The sequence below is a fragment of the Schistosoma haematobium genome, chromosome 7, assembly GCF_000699445.3.
Source record: "Schistosoma haematobium chromosome 7, whole genome shotgun sequence".
Classification (NCBI taxonomy): domain Eukaryota; kingdom Metazoa; phylum Platyhelminthes; class Trematoda; order Strigeidida; family Schistosomatidae; genus Schistosoma; species Schistosoma haematobium.
Genome location: NC_067202.1, coordinates 8,571,872 through 8,595,183, shown reverse-complemented (window position 1 = coordinate 8,595,183; position 23,312 = coordinate 8,571,872). Strand labels below are relative to the sequence as shown.

The 23,312-nt window shown below is 33.5% G+C and overlaps 1 protein-coding gene across 2 annotated transcripts in view; it reads right to left on the bottom strand.

The window, feature by feature from the left end:
• The window catches only part of MS3_00009546 (uncharacterized protein), a gene marked incomplete at its 5' end in the record, with an annotated part of 47,430 nt that overhangs the window by 2,896 nt on the left and 21,222 nt on the right, over positions 1 to 23,312 (bottom strand). The window contains 13 exons of one of the 2 annotated variants that reach the window (XM_051217921.1): positions 1,485 to 1,563; positions 3,492 to 3,879; positions 6,749 to 6,817; positions 8,220 to 8,272; positions 9,422 to 9,481; positions 11,914 to 11,970; positions 13,799 to 15,286; positions 15,986 to 16,753; positions 18,097 to 18,714; positions 19,588 to 19,734; positions 20,889 to 21,057; positions 21,686 to 21,795; positions 22,534 to 22,608. In XM_051217921.1, the coding sequence (XP_051064358.1) occupies positions 1,485 to 1,563; positions 3,492 to 3,879; positions 6,749 to 6,817; positions 8,220 to 8,272; positions 9,422 to 9,481; positions 11,914 to 11,970; positions 13,799 to 15,286; positions 15,986 to 16,753; positions 18,097 to 18,714; positions 19,588 to 19,734; positions 20,889 to 21,057; positions 21,686 to 21,795; positions 22,534 to 22,608 (4,081 nt within the window). The remainder of the gene's footprint in view (positions 1 to 1,484; positions 1,564 to 3,491; positions 3,880 to 6,748; positions 6,818 to 8,219; positions 8,273 to 9,421; positions 9,482 to 11,913; positions 11,971 to 13,798; positions 15,287 to 15,985; positions 16,754 to 18,096; positions 18,715 to 19,587; positions 19,735 to 20,888; positions 21,058 to 21,685; positions 21,796 to 22,533; positions 22,609 to 23,312) is intronic. The other variant, XM_035730448.2, reaches the window with a different exon arrangement.

Here is a 23,312-nt window from a genome sequence, read left to right as displayed (position 1 = left end):
ACGGCCGTCCAGTGCTTCCAGGTTTTCAATTGTGGTGGTCTAACATCAATCGGTTCATGATCTCAACCAAGAAAGTTATGTAATCAGTAGCCTGCTGATTTAACATCGTTTTATTATGAAACAGTTTGATTATAGTTACTTTCACTAGAGAATAACACCTAATTTTGATTATTCTATCAAGGCATTAATTGTAACATCAACATGCCTGTTTGAAATATGACATTTTACATGCTGACCTACAATTGATAACAAAGATTTAATGACGATCTTGCTGATTGAACGAATTGAACTAGCAATCCAATAGTGGTTCGCATTAGCATAATATAAGTGCATCTTGTACTTTAAAACACCGAAAATCCCCCAATGTAAGAGCTAGAACAATATATGCATAAGTGAATAATACCGTTCACTTATTTGTGTTACTCTATATTGATTGACTTACCACCTATTTAACAACTTTAGCTAATCTATTATACAGAATTAAAATCTTATTAAAAAGCCGCTAATGTTATCCAGAGTTCGATGGTTATCCTTAAGGATAATAAATAAATAATATTCAAAGTCAACTGATTATTTTATAATTGTGAAAGAATTATATTAAAATTAGATTTTATTCAATTAATTAACCAAATTATTTTATAAGTAAATGTATTATTGAGCTTTTATCCTACATTTATCTGAATAGGCTTCATAGATTACTGCTTGCTTTCAGAACTTGACGATTTCTCAATGTTAAATGAGATCATACTTACCACGAAGTCTAAAGTCTTATTCAATATGCCACGATTGTACAGGAATATGAAACTAGGATCAATTAGCTCTAGGACTGCTTAGTATGAAGAGATTACGATATCACCTAACCGACAAATGAAACAAAGTCACTGACACAAAAACAGAACAAAAAATTATTCTAATGCTCCCCAGCCCTGCTAACTAGAGGTGGAAGACTAGATTCAGCATACGGAAATGTACATTCCTCAGGCAGCCTAGAAACACGAACAAATAAGCTCACAACTCAAACTTATATATAAACAGAACGAAAATGTCTTTAATAAACGTCTCAAAATAGTGCACTAAAAGAGACAACGAACAAATGACATTTAAGGTCCTTCCAAGTGGGAAATACAAGTGAAAGTTAAAGTGGGTGCCTTTGGCACAAAAACGAGAAATTCTAATTTTCATAAATAAAATTACAAGAATGACACGTTTACCAAGTGATTTCTAGAGATCTAGCATCCTAAACAAGGACGTTGTCACGTTTCCAACGATTGACGACTTAAAACTTCAGTTTTCAAAGAAAACTATTTTTATACCATACAAAATTCTTATAGTTATATCAGTATATAAATGACTCCTGGAATATTTGTATGAAAAGCACAGAATTTGAGGTAATGTTGTGTTGAAGTGTCCAAACAAAAATTGTCTATCATAGAACTGTTTAAAAAAAATCAAACTATTGTAATATTGAAGAAGTGAAAACGTACTTTAATTCATGAAGATCAACCTTATCAGAAGTATGTTGAAAGCCTTCTAGTTCAGGAATAACTAATTCATCTTTATCTGCTAAATTCGATTATAATATCATCACCGTCATCCAAAGATACAATACAAATTCATAATTAAAAATAGGAAAAATGTAGATAAAACAATTAAACTAAGTATCTCAGCAGAAAGTGTATGTTAGTGGTGATTTCATTATCAAATATTTTGTTGTCATATTAACTTCACAGTATGCTATTTTCGATACTACCAAAGTTATTCAGTCGAATTCGTAGAGTAGTACATTTAATATTACTGAGCAAACTAAATTAATCATATGTAATCATAGTATTTGAATCGTAAAACAGCATATAATGCCCTATTACACTTTATATTGTACTGTTTCCAAGTAATCCCAATTTATTGATTATAATTCATCATTTTTCAGTTATTGCTTCGGTAAATTTCAAAAAAGTTGGAGTTTGATTGTTTGTTAATCATTTTGAAAGACTTCAGTGTATCGACTTCATGTCCTGAATATTTTAAACTGACTGTTGTAGTATGAAAATTATAAACTTAAAACTAATTGTACAGGTAAAACATGAAATTATTGAAAAAAATAAATGTTCGTTTAAACATTTTGTTTAGAAAATTTAATTTATACATCCAAAAGGTAGAAAAAATTACTTGAAAAACATATTTCCGTGTGAAACTTTATCAACCAACAGTCGGTTAACCATCAAAAAAGTACGTCATGCGATGAAATGTATATGAAGTTTGTAATTTGATTTTTATCACAATGAGGATTTTCGGAGAATGTAGTATTTTCACAGTTGAATCCACGAATCACTCTAAGCGAGACCACCACTAAAAAACCTGGGAGCACTGAACGGCCGTTTTGTCCTAGTATGGGACTGCTCAGCAGCGCGCAGTTTCGGGTGTGTGACAGTTTTCACTTCAGATAGTGGGTGAAGGGGTGCTTAAGATCACTGATTGATTGGAGTTAGACAATGACACTGTTGAATGGTGGGTCAGCGGTCTAGGGATTAATCGTTCGCGTGCAATACTGAAGGTTCTGGATTCGAGTCCTGCGTGGGGTGTGGTGAATGCGCACTGCTGAGGGGTCCCATAATAGAACGAAACGGCCGTCCAATGCTTCCAGGTTTTCAGTGGTGGTCTACATTAGATCGACTCATGATTTCAACTGCAAAAATATTGCGATTTTAGTGTTATGGCTTTATGTACATTTCCACTACATTTGCACCAACAAAAAATATATTAATTAACATAATGAACTTGTTTTGGTTTGAATTATCTCATCGTTGATATTTTTGACTAAAATTCGATCAGTTTTGGTTGTTATATGTGCATCTTGTGTCAACTACCTCAATAAAACCTTTATGACATAAGTTTTTTATAGAATAAATGTTATGTGTCTAGTAGTAAAACCAAGTACGCACGTTTCGTGAACAGCAACTCTAGGATGCAGGTAAACTTAGGTTACTAGTATCGAATTCCAGTATTAACCACATTCCATCTATTCTACATCATATTGAACTTACCCTTTGCTTGAAACTGTATTTATTAAATACAATGAAGCTACGATATAGATAAATAAGAGATATTCCAAAGCTTTTGGATCAAGAATGTTTTTCAAACAAATAAAAAACAGTACTTCTGATAGATCAATGACTTGTTTTAATCAGTGATAAGTTATTTGTTTTCCTGATAAGGGGATCTAGGAACTACATCATTAGTGTGATAATCAAATTTATTTCATTAATCATTTGGCATAACACTACATATTTATCAAGACAAAGTTCAATGTACAGAAGATTACATCAGTTTTCATTGGCTTCTGTTTATTTTTTAATCTAATGGTGTAGATAAGTTGTACGATATTATTCCTTGAACTATCTATCATATTAACAAAACTAGAGATTAATAATATTTTTGTCAAATTGAATTATCAGAGAACATATAAAAAAAGGACTTAAGATAACTGAACAAACTTTTATATTTAGCTAAGATTTCTTCATCTCTGAGCTTTTTACGCATATTAACGTGATTTTCAAACGCTTCTATTAATCTTTTGCTTTCCAATAACAACTCTTCTTCGTTTTTACGTTCTTCTTCACCAAATAATTGACTTTTTGTTAAATCAAATGTTTGATTTCCGTCTTCTTCTTTTTCTTGTCTAAGACGTTGTTCTTCAAGACATTGATTTTCGTTGAATAAATCTGTTTCTTTTAAATCAGAATCAATTTTTTTGTCTAACCGTATCATTTGTGTTTTAAGAGATTTTAAAATATTAGAATTTAATTGAGTGGCAAACTTGTTTAACTGCTCTTGATTACGTTGTCGATATGGGTGAAGATGAAGTAGTGATGATTCAATAGTCTAAAATGTAATTGCAAATTCTTTGTTTGAGTTATAAGTAAAAATCAAGCACTTTTAAATTCTTCTCGGTAAACCATTAAAATAACTTGAAACGTATTAAGGTTTATAGTTAAATAGTTGAGTGATAAACTAATGGAGGCTTTGTATTGAATGGCAAGCATCAATAAGGGATAGCTGAGATTTCGGAGGTTATTAATCACTCGGTAGAAATTGGTTTCATGATTTTTCGGTTTAAATCGCTGACTGAATTCTATGGACTAACCTGGAATTCGGTCACTTATCTAAATGACTGAATATCTCTCTGCAACTTCATCCATAGAATTCAATCCACTTTGAAGACTAAACACTGGGGAAACAGTTACCAATCGGTGATCAGTGACTATAGTTAAGGGCATAAAAGAACTTCTCTAGCATACGGTTGATGGAAGACTTGAGAACCAGGAAATGAGCTGACATAGCTTCAGACCATCACCTGGTGGTTGCCAAGATGAAACTGGAGCTGAAGATGCATTGGACAAATGGAGAAACAGAATTGCAGGGGTTCAATACAGCCTTCCTTTGATATACTGACAAACTCGACGAATTCAAGATAACTCTCAAAAACAGGTTTCATACTTTACAATATCTACTCAAAGAAAAAGAAACTACGATGGAGAACAACTGGAAGTGGATGGGACATACATTACGGAAATCACCAAGCTGCATCACGATGCAAGCGCTAACTTAGAATCCTAAAATGAAACGGAAAAGAGGAAGGCCAATGAACACATTACGTTGGGAATTCGAAGCAGACATGGAAAGGATAAATAGCAACTAGAAAGAATTTCCCAGAACAGAATTTAATTGGAAATATTTGTGAGAGGCTTATGCTCCTTTATGAGAGGTAACCGGCGTAGGTAAGTAAGTATTTGCGTTTAAACTAGGGTAAATGCAAGTAGGACAGAATAATTCATTTCGTTCCAATCATGTTAATTGCTAAATTAATATTTACGAGAAATCAAAAAGGTCTTAAATTTTCTTGGTAAAGTTGATTTTCTGATCAATTTATAAAACACCTACTTCGGTTTGTAAACTCAATGATTCGTGGTAAAACCGACCTATTATCATTACTCATGGGCAAGGGAATTGTTTACCAAGCGAATAATTGTATTTAAATCTAAATGCTCACTGGTAGATAATTCTAACAATTATATGGACAATCTTCATTTAACCATTGATCAATGAACATTGGAATGTCTTTCATTTTAGGTGTGAATGCAACTCATTATTAAAACTTCTGTTCAGTAAAAGTTTCATTTTTTCATTATCAATAACTATAATTATTTTTCCTCCCTTGGTAATTCATTCATGTGACACTAAATACATAGTGTTAGAGGTCAGGATGGACATGTTAGTTGACCATAGCTTTGTGTAGCCTCTTGTTATACATCATTAAATATGCATTACTAGATACAGATTATATGTGAGTCGGTCGGATTGTAAATCTTTGTCTGTTGAGGTGATTAGGATGTTTAAGTTATGCTAAGACGCCGCCTAGCTCAATAAGCAATGTTAGATGCTACAGGAGTAAGTTAGAATAAATTAAGGTTCGCGCAAACCAATACGTAGTATCAGTTCATGAAGTTATTCGGTATTGGTCTGAGACGTGTTGGTAGAATCAGACTACCTGGTAGGGATCAACACGATAACTGCAACCACTAACTGGATAGTGTGAGTAACATGGTTCAGAAATTGTCCCAATGATGTAAATGCACTTTTCATCTTGTTCTAAACGTTGAGTTCCAGTATAGCTTTATATAAATCTATTCAAACCATAATGTGAACGTTTAGTTTTTCTCATTATCATTGCTACTACATAGTTTTGTATAATTTTATTGTATTCATCTAGTCGTTATAAAGCGGTATGATAACTTGGACTAACTTGTGCGATTAAAACTGATTGGCCGACGTATATTATTATGAAAATTATTTGAATAAAGTGTGAATAAGTGAAGAAGACTTAATTGTGCAAAAAAATATTATTTTTTGTGAGAAGTGAAACTTAGAGTTGACCAATGTCAAGTACTGTTCGGGAGTCTTAAACTACAACGAAACAGCTGTCCAGTGCTTACTAATTTTGTTTAGTTGTTCATTAAGAAAATCATATTTTCAACCTGAACAAATCTACTCTAACCACAAAATAAACAATGACAAATTAGTTTTCCTGAACTAATGTTAATTATAAATGACGTGTCTGAGAATTTTTTAATGATCATTTATATGTGTAGGTAATTACAAAGTAAACCATTTTCACTGATAGTCCGTATGTTTCATGGGACAAAGGCTTAGTTAAAATTTTGAATTATGGGTTATTTGTTCCTGAGGTGAAATTTATTTCATTCCATATTTTAATTTATACTGCAGCGTGGTCAGGATAACATTACGAGACAGTGTATTCTGCTGTTAGACTAATCAATGCAAGTCATTCAACTGATTTCTCATTGTAATTTTAAATTCCTTAAAAATGTATATAAAGGACAACATTTCAACTACATATTAATTCTTCACAGCTACATATTAGGCTTAGTTTTTGGTGTTCTGGCTCTTAGTGAAATATTAAATTCTTATACATAGAAGCTTTATTTATTGTCAGGTGATCTGTCAGCGAAAGAAATCCTTCCCTGTTGTCGTACAAAATCCACTCGGTCACACCAATTCATCACAAACGAGTCACAATATTTATTAACATGTCAAAGTTAAAATTGATCAAATGATTTCTTTCTGAATAAATAAAGGCAGTAATTAAAAATGAAATAAAACTAACATTTTTTAAATACAAAAACATGATAAAATGTAGCAAATTTAAAGCATAGAGGGTAAGGTTACGTACTGCCTGAGAAAATTCCGGTAGAATAGTCAAATCTAGTTCTTTCTGTGCTGCAAAAGCCATTTCAGTTAACTAAAGGAAGATAAGCGAAATTAAAATATTTTTGAGAGGTTCTATGACATAAAATAAGGAATTTTTGAAATAAAACCTTTCAACTATGATTCACGTAACAAAATTAGTATAATCTATTGTTTATTAGTTACTATATGAACTATATATTTGAGCATGTAAGCTAACCTGAAAATGGTTTTGAGAATGTATATATTTGCAAATTCCAGTATGGTGATGATCTATTTATTCAGAGTTCAAAGTACTAAATATCTTTGTTTGAAGCTTCAAAATAACGTGTAATTGTCGGACCAGTATGATCGATATATTCACAAAGTTGGATTCACGAGTCGATCTAAGCTGGACCACCATCGCGAATCTGGAAACACTGGACGGAGCATTCGTCCTAAAACGGACTGCTCAGCAGTGTGTATCCACGATCCCGCACGCGGGACATCCAGGTTTTCAAAAGTAGTCCAGCTAGAACCGACCTGTAAGTCCAACTATGAAAATAATACAATCTCTACAAATCTCCTTACTGATAATGATCAATACAGTCAAGCAAGTATTCATCACATTCTTTTAGTTCAATTATATACACGTATATATATTCTTCTAGGAATTATGAATAAGAGCTATTCATCAGATGAAAAATTCTTAATCGAAGATCATTTTGAAACTAACTGGGCAACACAATGGATTATTTCGGTTAATTTTCAGTGCCTTGTGCTTAATTCTTGATAACATTTAATGAGATCTTAGTATTCTGTCGTCATGTCCCTATGAAAGATATATTTGATATAATATACTTGGTTATAATTTAGTTTCTTTCTCACAAATAGGATTATGTGCTTATGATTGGCGATAGAACTTCCTATCTCATTTGATTTATGTATATGTGTAAATACAGGATATATTGGAAATAGATTTGTCATGGATGATTAAGTAAATAAAAATATTTATGAGATTTTTTCGTTTTAGTACTATTACATTTGTGGGAGCATGGAACCTGGTGTAATCGCATTCTGTATGAAATTCAATCTATATACATAGTTCGAATTATAATTTGCAGTAAATCGTATAGTTTTCCCAATTCACCTAATGTTTTTATGTTACAATACTAAGATTTGTATTGTGCGACATAGCTATTAGATGCTTCATGGCTTGATTGGTAATGAGAAGTTCGCTAAAAAAAAATAACTATCACGCAGTTCTGCTAGTATAGACATCTTTACTGAACAATTCATCTAATGACTAAATTTTTGTACAAATGAGATGTTTATACAAATCGACTACTAAATAGTGCCCAAATTCTATATTTCACCAAAATATCTAAGCTGAAATTTGATGTGCATATGGGGAAACTAAAGTGTTTAATATTATACTTTAGATATGTTCAAACTGAAAATTAAATTCATATGCTTACTTTTTTCCATTTTCTATAAGTTTGTTTTGTAGTTGTAAGTTTACGGAAGAAATCTATGTAACAAAAGAGAGAGACATACTTAATAAAATTGTAAATTTTTATTTAACCATTTTGCCTGATCAACGAACTTGAATATTGGTTCAACAAAACGTTGGTTTTAAGCTGATCAGATTTCTTTGTTAATCATATCGATTGGAAACTTTGAACCGTATGGCCTAGTGACCGATTATTTCAGCTGACTAAGAAGTTCTTCAACATTGGACATTGATGTTTAAAATTAACCTTTTTTATCTGGCTCATCTGTGACTTAACATAATCGTTGGAAGCATTATTTAAACGAACAAACAACTGATTTATTGATGAATGAAGTGGTTGAAGCAAAATGTTTATTGTCATTTTTCTTTCGACTTACGAATGTCAAAAGTAAATGTGAGTCGAATTGCTCAACTTTTTGATAGAAACACATCGTCACACAAGTTTTCATTCAAACCATGAAGCGAATATTTTAACGAGAAGATATTTTTAAAACAATTATTTCTTTTGATGAACTTGGATAGTGTAATATTAAGACAAAGATTTCCAGAACTTTGTGATATATTAGCGCAATACATTTCGGATAATCTGATCACACATATACATCAGTTTGAGTTGCCATATCATATTAGCACACAAATACAATTGTCGATTCAAGTCCCGCAGTGGTAGAGGTAGTAAAAGAATAAGTAGTCATCGGAAGGATTAGGGTTTGAAGATGTTAGTCAAGGAGTATCGTCCAGTGAAATAAAGTTGGAGAGAGAAAAAAACTGATATGGAGAGTTCAGAAGATTAGAATTAGGGAGAACACAAAGAGTGGATGCACCTGCACCATTGCAAACAATTTTGAGCCATGTCATTCAAGGTCTCTAACCATCCGATGAGTCCGAGCTTATAATTTATTTTCCAAAAATGAGTCCACTTAGTTAAAGAAAAATAGCTTCAAACCAGAGATAAGCATTAAAAAAGTAGAAATCAAAACATATATAAAACATACTTTAAACTTAGCATGAGGAATTAGCGAATGGTGTCCTCTGAAATATGTATCTAGATATACATAACTCTAATGGATATCTAAAAACGGTTGGTGAGGTTTTACAGTTAAAGTGATGGTGAAAAAATGTAATAGTTTGAAGCAATGGTTACTTCAACTTATCACCATAACTTACTGATAGGGCCAGTTGGACGTGTACGAAGCCATTCTTTTTCTTCTCTACACAGTTCTTTCGCTAGTTTTTAGTTAGAAAAAAATTACTTAACAAATAATTTGATTCTTATTAGAAGTTTCTCTTTCACGAAAAGAAATCAACATTAATGATAACATAAGCATCATACCTATTGGACAAGTTAATGCTAATCTAGTCTCAACACTTCAGTAAATAATACTCTAACGTTGAAGGCAAAATCTACAGGGTTTGAGTCCCCGTGTGGATACCAACACTGCGACTCAGATAAATGAAACCGATGGCCCTCAAATAGGATCATATTCGTGTCGTTGACTCCGTCGGCAGACGAAATCTATCCGTTTTACATAAAACAATTAGCTTTTTATCATTGATACTAAACATTTTACATAAGTAATGACAAAACATCAAATATTTAGGTTTAAATTACTGAAATGTTAACTCATTATAAAGTCCGAATAATTTAGTTTTATTTCGATTTTATTCGTTAAGGAACACAAACGTAACTTGATATAACAGTGTCTACTAAGAACGATTATGCAATGATCATGAAACTTTAAATGAATATGGTTTGGGAAAGGAACGTGAGAAGCAGATAAAAATGTGAAATTTTGAAAGTTATTCTCTGTGGAATCGATATACATATTTCTAATTTGTATTTCTTAAACAAAAAGTTCATTGTATTTCGATACTGTTAGATTTCGGAAATTACTGTTAGTTAGTTATTAAACTGTTAATCAAGCGATTATGTAGAATCATCGTTACCAAGATAGGTAAAATTGTGATACCGTTCATAGTTGTATAGTTCATATTTATATTATTTCAGCTTCTTATCAAACGTTTCACATTCAGGAGATATTTTTCCCCATCAAAAAGTATCACATGTAAACATTGGAAAGCTGAGACAAAAACACCTGTTCCGTGTAGTTTTAGGACTTCCGAACGGTTTAGAGTAACGACTCATAACGACTTCAAGTTTGAAATCTCCAGATTGTTTAGCATGTACAATACTTTTGAATCAATGACTTGAGGTCCGATGATTTAAAATCTCAGATTTTGTTGTTCTTCATCGGAATTAATTTGCTTTTAATTGTCTTTAGTAAATGTCAGATTTATAATAAAGTGCTATTCAGAATATTTTTCTCCGTACCTAGTCTAACAGAAAATCATGTCAACGTTAGAATAATCTTTATTTTAATGTTCTAATTATTTTGCTACCTATCTGGAATAACATGTCAAGCAAACTCATAGTATCATAATAGTTTGGCCAGAGCTACTGAAAGGATATAAGAACTATGACAAAACTAGTAATTCATACATTACCTACACGTTTATACAGCTGTCTGTCAATCAAACCCTCTTTTGAAGGTTGCTGTTATCATCTATCTGCTAATGTTATCACTACAGCATGCCTGAGAAGACAGTCAATATCATACGGAATTCATATGATGGATTACACTGCATAATCGTGCATGAAGAACAGCTGACGGACTCGTTCGAAATACAGACCGGTGTCAGGCAAGGTTGTTCACTCTCATTTTTTCTCTTACTCTCGATGATCTGCTGGATCATGAAGATGTCAACATCTGGGGGGAACCACGTAATACAGTGGACAGCTAGAATGCAGCTGGACGATCTAGACTTCGCAGATGACCTGGCTCTTTTATCACACACGCAACAACAAATGCAGAAGACGACCAGTGTATCAGCAGCCTCAGCAGCAATAGGTCTCAACATACACAAAGAGAAAAGCAAGATTCTCCGATACAACACAGCATGCAACAGTCGAGTCACACTTGACGGATAAGCTTTGGAAGATGTAGAGACTGTTACATATATGGGCGGCATCATTGATGAACAGGGTGGATCTGATGCAGATGTGAAAGCGCGGATAGGCAAAGTAAGGGCAGTATATCCACAATTGAAGAACATATGGAACAAATGTCAACCAACACCAAGGTCAGGATTTTCAATATAAATATCAATACAGTTCTACTGTATGCGGCGGAAGCCTGGAGAACTACGAAAGCCATCATCCAAAAGATAAAAGTGTTTATTAACAGCTGTCTACGCGGAATACTTCGGATTCATTGGCCAGACACTATTAGCAACAACCTACTGTGGGAGAGCACAAACCCGATTCCAGCGGAGGAAGAAATCAGGAAGAAGCGTTGGAAGTGGATAGGACACAGATTGAGGAAAGCATCCAACTAAGTCACAAGGCAAGTCCTCATCTCTTGGAATCCTTAAGGCCAAAGGAGAAGAAGAAGACCAAGAAACACATTACGTCGAGAAATGGAGAGAAACATGAGAAGAATGAACAACCATTGGATAGAACTAGAAACGAAGGCTCAAGAGAGAGGGGGTTGAAGAATGCTGATCGGCGGCCTATTCTCCGTTGGAGATAACAGGCGTAAGTAAGTATATAAGTACATTCTAGTGCAATAAACGTAATGTTTTTTTGTTAAATAACTCACTTTTACCACTTCTTGTTCTCATATAATTCTCTTCTGCTGCATTATGGGCTACTAACTCTAAAAATTTTAGTGATAACAATTTTTGAAACTTCTATTAGTTAGACATTACATTAGATAGCTGAATAGATCATAAAAAATGCAAACGTATCACATTAGATTAAAGATTTGTCCTAGATAAGTTCCACAATAAAAAACGAACAATTTAAGCTTATAGGAAGTTGTCGCTGAAGGTAAAATTAGGATGGAAAATTTTTTAAACTGGGTTGAAAACAATGAATTAAAAAAATTACAAAAATCATCGTGCGTTTAATGGCATTAATCACTGAAAGTGTTATTCATGATTTACAAAACCATACAGAAACATTTTAACACTCGATTTTTTGGTAGATATTTTTACAGATAACCTATTTCACATGTTTATGACTTGAATTGATTAGTCACATTCGGGGTATGCGTATACTGTACCCATTGCGACGATATTGCCATTAAATTACAGGCATTTTAAAGAGAAATGGATGATGATTATCAGCGTTTCATCATTGCTTTTAGACTTGTTAGCTGGATCTACCGACATCTCAGTATCTAAGTGGATAATATGAGAACGTTCCAAGCGAACGTAACTGAGTTCGAGCCCCGAGGTCCCTTATAAAACGTCCTAGATACCACTGCTAGTCACTAACCACTTGTGATTATAATTTGGAAATTGAATGACAAATTATATCGACAAGACAGAAACCAACCTCAAAGGCGAAAGTAATTTTTTACTTCCTGTTTATTTGATATTTAACGAGACAAATCATTCTTTAGTTTGGTTAGGAATTTTTGATATTTAGGGTTCTTGGATTATCATGATCGAACATCAAATTACTTTCAGGGTTGAGTAATTACCCCGCATAAACATTAAGTCAAATAATTCGAAGAGAGTGAAAGTTGGTAATTATCCAAAGCAACGATAAACATTATTTAGAAAACATAAAGGATCAGTTTTCAATTCTTGGTTGTCCACATTGTGGAAAGATATTTCTCGTTGAGGGACTTGAGAAAGAAACCTGAGTTGGTGTTGGTTTTAAATACCTGAAAGTGTGACTGAAGAGGCCAAGGGCCAGTTGATTAAGACCTATTACAGACTGTCTTTTGTTAGTAGTTTTCGATATACTAGTTTCGAACATTTTAGGTTAACCGCTGATACAGGGTATCCGTTTAACAAGGTGACGTGTGCTGTATTTATGACCAGAATTACCTGACTACTTTTCCGGTTTAGCAAGGCAACATCATTGTGTGTACTGATCAGTCGTGTAAAAAACCTGCCATAAAACTTCATGATAGTTGAAAATACGCCTTCGCTCTTGGACCTTAAGTTTTCTGTATCGAATTTACTCTACTTCAATTAAGCCACCTCTCATAGTAGAGCATCAAAGAATCTATATACCAGTCGATAGAGCTCGACCGAGTTGTTTTGATTAGCTAAACTGAGCATCACGTCAGGATAGCAGATAAAGTAGGGGGTCAACTAAAAACTTTCAACATGGAACATTTGTTACTGACTCAATGGCTTGATTTATTCCCACGTACCATAAAAATAAAGGTCTCGAATCTCATCCCGTGTAATTTCATGAGAATTTATATCAGAGGAGTCCTAATTAAGTTAAAAGAAATGTCTAGCGTTACCTAGTTAATACTTCTTGAAGGGACTTTAGTACACGATGAGATCTGCGTTTAAATGTGTGTTTATTATATACAAAATACTGTTAAGGGAAAACTTAAAGCTCACTTGTTTAGCTCATCTGCATTTAAAATGTTTGTTACAAAAGCCATAGTTAACCAAACTTTAAAATTTTAATTCATCAATAACATCGTTTACCATTAACTGTTCACATTAACATACCTGAAAATTCCGATAAATTACCCGATCTAGCAGCTGAAACAAGATCATCACTAAGACCTGCGGCAGCTAAAACATCTGCTAATTGTTGTAGACTGTCAAGTTTAGCTGCAGCTAATAAATTAACTAAACCTTCAGCACCACCGCCTGCTGCATTAATCAAGAGTTGTAAGGCTTCTGCACCTCCCCCGGCCGCTGCCAATATATCCGCCAATCCATCTGAATTACCACCAATCGCTTCTAAAAGAATTCCTAATGTATCTGGATTATTTCCAAGTACTTTCAATAAATTCGACAATCCATCTATTGGTTTTTTATGTTTACCTCGAGTAAGTATTTTTAGAAGATTATTGAAACCTTCTTGACCTCCACCTCCAGCAGCAATCAAAGTTTTTAAAATATTAGCTTTTGAATTAGAGTCCGTTGCACCAGCTGCTTGTAATAAGTTATTCAATCCTTCTTCATCTCCACCAGCCGCATTTATTAATACTTCTAAACCTTCAGCACCACCACCAACTGCTGCAATCAATGCCGCTAAACCATCTCCATCTTCAGAAACCTTTCCAGCGGCTTTAAGTAATGCGGCTAATCCAACCTGTCCTCCACCAGCAGCTGCAATTAAAGTAGCTAGACCATATTCCTTTCCACCTAACAGATTAATGAACGCTGTCAAACCTTCAACACCTTTACCACCTATAGCTTTAATTAAAGCTTCCATTCCATTTTCTCCACCACCAGCTGCTGTGATAAGATTGGCAAGTCCATCATCACCAAGTGTTTTCAACAATCTCTTCATTCCTTCTTCACCACCACCCATAGCATTAACTAAAATTGTGAGACCTACATCAGCTCCACCTAATGATTCAAAAAGTAGTTTCAAAGCAGTTGGATCATTTGGATCAAGTCCACTGGCTAATAATAGATTTCGTAATGCGCTTTCATCACCACCTAACATTTCTAACAAGACTTTTAATGCTTCTGCTGGATTATCACCACATGATGCCAGTAATTTAGCTAATGCTTCATGTCCACCACCAAATGCATTCAAGATTTCTTTAATAGAATCTATACTGCCACCAGCAGATTTTAATAAAGCAGCTAATCCTTCTGCACCTCCACCAGACATTTCTATTAATTTTCTTATTATTTCTTCTTTATTGCCATTTTCACCAAATGAATTTAACAAAGTTGCTAAGCCTTTAGCTCCACCACCTAGTGTTTTTAATAAACCTTCAATGCCAACTTTGTCGCCGATAACTTTGAATAAATTGTCAAGACCTTCAACACCACCACCTAATGCTTCAATCAAATTCTTGAAATCTTCTTCTTGGTTACCAGTTACGTTAAGTAGGTTAATTAGTGCTTCATTCATATCACTACCTAATGCACTCAATAAATTGGTTAAACCTTGTACACCTCCACCAACTGCATCAAACAGATTTTTTAAACCAGACGCACCGCCCCCAGAAGCTGTAATTAGATTTGCAACACCTATTTTTTTCATTTATCAAAAAAAAACAGTATGAAAAGGACAGTGTTTAAATAGAAATAGAAAAACCTCAACATACGCATCATAATAAAATGATTTATTCAATAAATCTGGCATCTTGTCTCAAAGTCAAATAGTATTAACAGATGTTCTGGTGTTCTACTTTAACATAAGTGGATTATTCAACTGACCAAGGGCATTGAACATATTAAACTGTTCGGGTCAGTTCATATATATAGATATATTCAAACTCTAAGAGCATCGTTGTCCAGGCTACAGCAATAAACTTTCTCATGAAGCTTTGGTTACTTTGCTTTTCTTATAACTAAGTGGTAAAAAGTTCGTAACATGATGGTAGATAAAATATATCCAGGTGATCATACTAATAGAAGATTTATTTACTTGTTAATTATTTAATTATCATCGCGTACAATGAGTGTTCTTACAAAATCACTAACTGCATTGTTTTTGTGAGGTTAACAAGACAGTGACCTAAACTTAAACTTCATCGAATTCTAACTTGAATGTATTTCTTTATCTAACTGTTGTTAACGAAAAGAGGATTATTACGGAACGATAAACTTCAATGTGAGTTACTACAGTTTACCGAAATTGGTGATTGTGTTTGTAGTTCATTATAAAAAACAATAATAAGTACGTTATTCATATCAAAATGCTTTACAATTACATTGTTAGCTTACCGCCTCCAATATTTGACAATAGTGATCTCAACGACTCAATAGGTTCATCTCCAAGTGAAGATAACAGGTTTTTTAATCCTTCTAAACCACCTCCAGCAGCTTCTATGATATTTTTCAAACCTTCCGCTCCTCCACCAGCTGCAGACACTAAATTTTTCAAACCTTCTATTCCTCCACCTGAAGCAGTTAGCAAAGCTTCTAAAGCTTCTTTAGTAGAACCACCTAAAGATTTTAAAAGATTAGTCAGTCCAGAAGCCCCGCCACCAACTGCTTCAATGAAATTCCTCAAACCTTCTTCTCCTCCGCCAACAGAAGCGATTAAATTGGCTAAAGCTTGTGTAGGATCACCTCCTAATGCCTGTAAAAGTGTTTGTAAACCTTCGACCCCTCCCCCGATCGACTCAAGTAAGTTTTTTAGAGCTTCACTACCTCCACCAGAAGCTTTTAAAATATTAGATAAAGCTTCGTTTGGATTATCACCCATTACATTCAACAAACTTTTCAGTCCCTCAGCACCACCACCTATAGCTTCTAATAGATTCTTGAAACCATCTATTCCACCACCGGCGGCAGCTAAAATGTTAGCCAATGCTTCAGTTGGATCATCACCCGTTGCTTTCAATAAATTTTTCAACCCTTCAACACCACCGCCAATAGCTTCAAGTAAATTCTCCAAACCTTTGAGACCACCGCCAGATTCTTGTAATAAAGTGGATAATCCATCTTTTATACCACCAGCAGCCTTTATGAGAGTAGACAAGGCATCAGCTAGAAAGACAAGGTCAAGTTAACAGGAAATCAACTCAGTGAAAGGCTTGTGAATTGTAGTTAAACTTTTTAAACTCATGAATTAATACTTAATGAAGTAACTATTTAGTATTTTAATAGATAGCTTAATCAAATAGATGGAAGAAAGTCAGTCTAAACTAGACGCACTGACAATAATAGTTGTTGAATCAAGTAAGGTATGTATGATAAATAAGAAAAGAACTAGGAATATTTACATTTAGTATACATTGAAAAAAAAATTCATTTCACCTATGTCATTTATTCTCAGTTGGTCATAGGGAACGTAGAATTTGTTAAAAATGCCTCTTGACTGAAGCTTCTACACTGCATGAGTACAGCAAGATGACTACTTAAGTAGTGGAGATGGTGGTAGTACTAAAAATGAACCAAGAAGAAAGAACAGACATCCAGGATAAAAAGTATCAAGTACCTTGAGACTCAGATATAATGAATAACCAAGTGTGTTATTGCAACTGATTTTAAACCATTGTGTCCCACGTCTTCAACCAACAGTCACGATAATAACGTGAGCTCCAATCAGGTAGTCTGTACCTAGAATAGTAGTTAATGATTCCAATCAGTAATTCATTATTCACAAGACTTTTAGAGACCAACAACTCAGATATATGACTATTGAATTATTGAAATTAATTTTAAAGTAAATTATGACATTTCGATTCAATATAAGATTTCAGATGATAGAATTAACACCTCTAGGGCTGCCTAGTTTATATTTGTATTAAATTATTAATAAAACTGACATCGCTTAAAATCAGTACCAATATTAAACAATTCCATGTTTGGATGACAGAAAAGTATGTAGATAATAGCAGTTAATAGGAAAACTTGCCCTTGAGTAAAACATAAAAGCTATCTTACAATCGAGGTCGAATATCCATAAATTAACCATGACTAACGAATAATTAATCCCAGAATGTTTAAGAATTCATGAATATTCGGTTGGGTATTTATCATTGATAATGTCAAATTACTTATTTAATTTAAGGATTTCAATGCGTTTCAACTCCAGCATATCAAGGAACGAGTAATACTTAAAAATACTTGCTGTGTTCATTTATATAAGGGATGATTTATTTCAATAAAATACACAAAGAAGAGCACAATTTAAGTACGGAGAAAGGTTAAATTACAGACACGTTGAAGAATCCACAATTAAATTAGTATAACTTTCGATTATTTAGTTAAATGCTGAATAGAATATCTGTCAGATATTCGATAATTTTAGAACAGATGTATGAATGTAATTAAAATTCATTATAAATAATGATAATATGAGCACAAGGAATTTTACACTAACTAACCTACATTATCTCCACCGATAGCAGTTAAGAGATTTTTCAATCCAGTTACATGATCACCACCTAATTCTAATAAATTTCTAATCCCTTCAACTCCACCACCAGCAGCTTGTATCAAATTTTTTAAACCTTCTAATTCACCTCCAGCAGCTGCTATTAAGCCAGCTAATCCTTCTGAACCTTCACCAAATAAACTTTCCATTAATTCTTTGATACCACCAGCAGCTTCGAATAGATTTTTAATTCCTTCAGCGCCACCGCCAACTTGTTTGATTAGTTCTTTTAAAGCTGTTTGTTTATCACCACCTAGTGCATTCAATATATTTTTAATTCCATCCACACCTCCACCCATAGCGTCGGCAAGTTGTTTTAAAGCAATTAGTGGATCATCATCGAGACCTTTTAATAATTCACCTAAAGCTTCAGATGGATTAGCACCTGAAGCTAGTAGCCTAGCTAATCCTTCAACACCACCACCGACCGATCCAATCAAACCCAGTAAAGCTTCAATCCCACCTCCAGCTGCAGCTAATAATCCACTTAAAACGCCACGATTAGCAAGTGGAGTGTCATAAATAGCCCCTTTGACCAGATTCATGATTAGTGTTTCCAAGTTTAAACCTTAAACAAAAAGTTTTGATATATAATAAAGTACACAGAACACAATTAGTAATAACTGTATGTCTTGTAAATAATCTCACAATAGCTTGATTTCTCACAGCTTGACATAGGTTATTTAGACTATTTAGATCTCCATGATAAAAAAGATCAACTAAGTCCCACCTAGTTTTATGATTCTCGAAATTCAGATTGATTCAAAGAATAAGTAAGCGTTTAGAGCTCTACGGAACATATTAATTTCAATAGAAACTACAGATTTTGTTTCCTAAAGGGAAATTCTCATCATACAAATTGAAGAGTACTGTTGTATAGTGCCTCATTGAAGTGAAAACTTATGTTCACATAATTTTTTTGTAAACGGATATAAAATTAGACTGATTTTTCTGCGTAAACTTATCATCAGAAACTTGAACAGCTTGTCTCTCTTTTGATATGTTTTGTAGAATCGTGGAATATTATCCAAGGTCATATTCAGAAAGAGTATCACAACGAGATTTTAAATACAACGGAGAACATCAGCTTCTTCAGTTTCGCTGATAAGAAATGGTAAAGATGGTGCTCTGTGACCAAACCTAAGTGTAACGGGCTTTGCTGCTAATAATTCTCAAATATGTAATCTAAAATGAAGTGTATTATAAAGATTAGTTATGTAACTTGGTAAGCACATTATAAGTTGAACGTTTAAATTTGATTAATCCATTAGAATGTATAAACTAAACGATTTAAAAGTTCTACACATTGGTTCTTCTCAATCTAATCAAGAAAGTAAATTACAATAATAGTTATACGAAGAACACATTAAATGATAACTTCATATAATTAAAAACTGAATCAATCGAAATTATTAAGATGGGTAATGGTTTCATAATTTACCTGTAAAATGTTTACCAGGTTTTGCTGTATCTGATCCTATTAATTCTGTCGCTACTATACTGCATACTTCAGCAATTTGTATAATTAATTTTTCTAAATCATAATTTTGTTGAATCGACATCACTTGTTGCAGTGTACTATGCTTAACTAGGAAATTAAAATTCCAATGATCAAATGAGCATCGGAAAAAATATTTTGAAATAATTTATCATCCACAAAAATAAAAATAGGATGTTTAACTTCCACATGTAGACCCCAAATGCCCTGGTACGGCCGACAGTGAAGAAAGTCAGCTCTCCATCTCGAAATGCTCTCATATGACCACGTGCACACAACTACTGCCAGGGAAGTCCTACTCACTGCCTTCTCGTGGCGGGGGTGTTGTTTACGAAAGTTGGAGGACAAAAAGCGAATGTCCGACGCTTTAACTGGGTGGGTGGGCTAGGAGGGTTCACCTGAGGGAGTTGGAAAACCCTGATTCCAAACCAATGGTGCCCATGGGCTCCAGTACCCTGAGGGAACAAATGACGCATGAACCAGTCGTTGGTCACGGCTACCATAGGACTGCATCTCCTTACGTTGCCCAACTGCCTTGTAAGTCAAACATTTAGGTCGAAGGCTCCAGGTGTGGCCCCCTAAGAAAACCACCTGCTTCGGTTTGGGCACCCGGTCGGTATCCTAGCTCTCACACAAAACGAATGATTCATGTCGCGCATGTCTATTTGAAACCTTCTTGTACCTATATTTATGTGTTTAAATAAATAATATTAATAAACAAACCCCATTTTACTCACTTACGTTTGGACAAATCAATTGTATCAGTAACTTTTCTGTCATCGATCCAACATAAAGGCATATACACAAATTTACACTTGGTATTAAAAAGTCTCTTTTGTTAAAATGCGTTTTTCTTATTCACTCAACATTAAACTGACTTTTATATAACAGTCGAATTGAATCGAATGTTTTTTAGCTTGTTTATATACCATCAAATTTATCAACAGTTAAAGAAAGATTTATTAAAACATTGATTCACTCGATCAAAGTTATTAAAGCAATTCAAAGTGATTTCTGATATGATCGGTTTCCTTATTTAACTTCTCTTTATTGGGGTTTAATAATAACTTTAAACAATAAAACATGACGTCGTTAGTAATGATGATGTATCCTATAAGATTTTTGACAGTAAAGAAAATAGACAATAATATACCATATAGATATTTTTACTTAGTGTGTACGTTACAAATAGTGCATAGAAGAAATCAATAGAATTTCTCTATTATTATTATTACAATACTTACATGCATCTCTAAGTGTTTTAATAAGTATATTTTTGTATTCTTTTTGTGTATAACCATGTTTTAATATTTGTGTTTCTAGTTTATAACCTGGTCGTATTCCAATTAAATTAGCTATACTACCAAATGCATGCGATTTTGGTAAGACACGATAAATTGTCTCGATAGCAGTCTAGAAATACAATATAAATAAGCATAATCAAAGAAATTCATAAAATGAAATCAGGTTGTAATGAATACATTCAATAAATTGTACTATCATCAGCGCTGATAATACATGAAGGTAGAACGAGAAGTTTAAACCTAATAAATAAGTAATGTCTTCTTGACTTGTGCCTTTTTTCGATGAAATAAAGCAATATGAATATTGAGATCTTAGGTTTCACTCTGTAAAACTTCAATCATGAACTAGTGGACAGTTTAAGGTACAACTAATATTATCCCAAAGTTTTGACTGTATTTTCATCGGTTTAAAGATACTGTACACCCTATGAGACCCGAAGGTCCTGTACTACATCCTATGTTGGCTCGTCAGTGTACTTTGTTTAGAACTTCCACATTACGACTGGAACACTAGCCCGCTGATCCCAGGCTGTAAGTGATGAAACCTTCCATTAAGCTACTCAGATTTTTTTCACAGCTAGCCTTAGTAAATGACTAATAAGTTTGTAATTTAAACTGTCCTCCAAATATTTACTTTCTAAAAACTGTCAACTTCATAAATACACCAATTGTTTATGCTTGACACGAAGCATGACCCAATGTTTGTTAGTAAAACATGTTAAATAAAACTAGCTTACTCTTAATTCTTGCGCTAAATTACGATGTGGTTGAATTTCACCAAAAACTCTTTTTGAAATTAAATCTGATTTCCCTGATAGAAGGATTTCGAGTAATTCAGGAAGTGGAACTGTAAATCAAGAAGAAAGATAGACATTTATTCAACATATGAAATATTATTTGAGAAAACATAGGTTTCTTCACTATTCTACTTCGATTCACATTACTCGAGATATAATTAACCTCACTAGTCACTGCTTCTCGAGTTTATATCTTCATGACCATATAAAACTATATTTGTATATGGAATGTTGTTTTTTTAGTCTAATTTGTCAATAATAATAACTTTCTATTTAGGGAGAAGCAATGAACTTGACCTGTAGCTCTTCTAGAATTACTGTCGGTTGCAAGACCAGGCAAAGGAGGAGGGTTGAGTATGGAGTCAGCAACCCCATCCTGTAGAAAACAACCTTGCTAAAAAAACGCTAACGATAATAAACAATTTAAACCATATAAACTGTGTCCTGGGAGTTCAAAGATCTTCATTCAGAAGAATTATGACGCCTCATGATGAAAGCTGATATTCTTCAGAAGTCACGAGGCTGATGCATCGTCTATTAACCAGAGCAACAATTAATATAGGTGCATGAAATGTTTAGACAATGTAGAGGACTAGAAGGACTAATCAAATAGTTACGGAAATGAGGAAATACAACATTAGGAATGGATTTTCATTTTTTTCCAAGAAACTCCTAATTTCTTATAAATTCATTTTAAAAACAATTGGCCAGTATTTCATTATCTATGTAATTTTTAGAGGAGAAAAATAACCTTAAATGTATGTTGATTTTTACATGAAATGAATTACCTTCTTCGTGTTTTATTTCTTGATAACTCCACATCGTCATACAAAAATCATCAGGATTAGGTCGCGGTTTTATGTCTAAAAAAAAGAAAAGAATAAGTATAACCAACGGGGATTCTACTGAACTATTGAACTAAGCATATATATGATGTAGCATATATGGAGTTCATTTTTGAAGGATTTTCAGGTGAATGGATTACTATTGAACAGTTTATTAGCATTTTACTAGTAATTGAAATAAAATCATATCCACAAAACTACCCCATTCAAGTTATATAGTCAGTTATTGTTAGTTAACCACAGAATGGCTTTATGAATATGAACTCAAAAACCATGACCAATGGAATTCATACAGGTTGGTAGTAAGATAATCCAAAGAAAATGACCTGGTTTATTGCGAAATACATCGTTTACAATTGCAGCATATGAATTCGTTATTGTTAGTAAAATAACAGGATTGTTCGTATTGAGATGATATGGCGTGTTAACTTGAATACGTTTATAGGTTCAATGAAACTTAGATTAAAGATCAGAATACTAAACGACGAACTTGGTATTAATATGCGTTATGTGTTCCTTCCATTTAAGAGTGGTCATCTGATAGGACATTCTAAGTTCAAAAACCGAGATCATATAATTTACATCTAGAATCCCGTTTCTTGCACCGAGTAGTAAATTACTGGAATTCTCTACCAGAACACGTAATATCAGCACCTTCTGTCAACATATTCAAAGTGAGATTAAATCTTTATAGTACTAAAAATTGCAAGGATTAATATAGG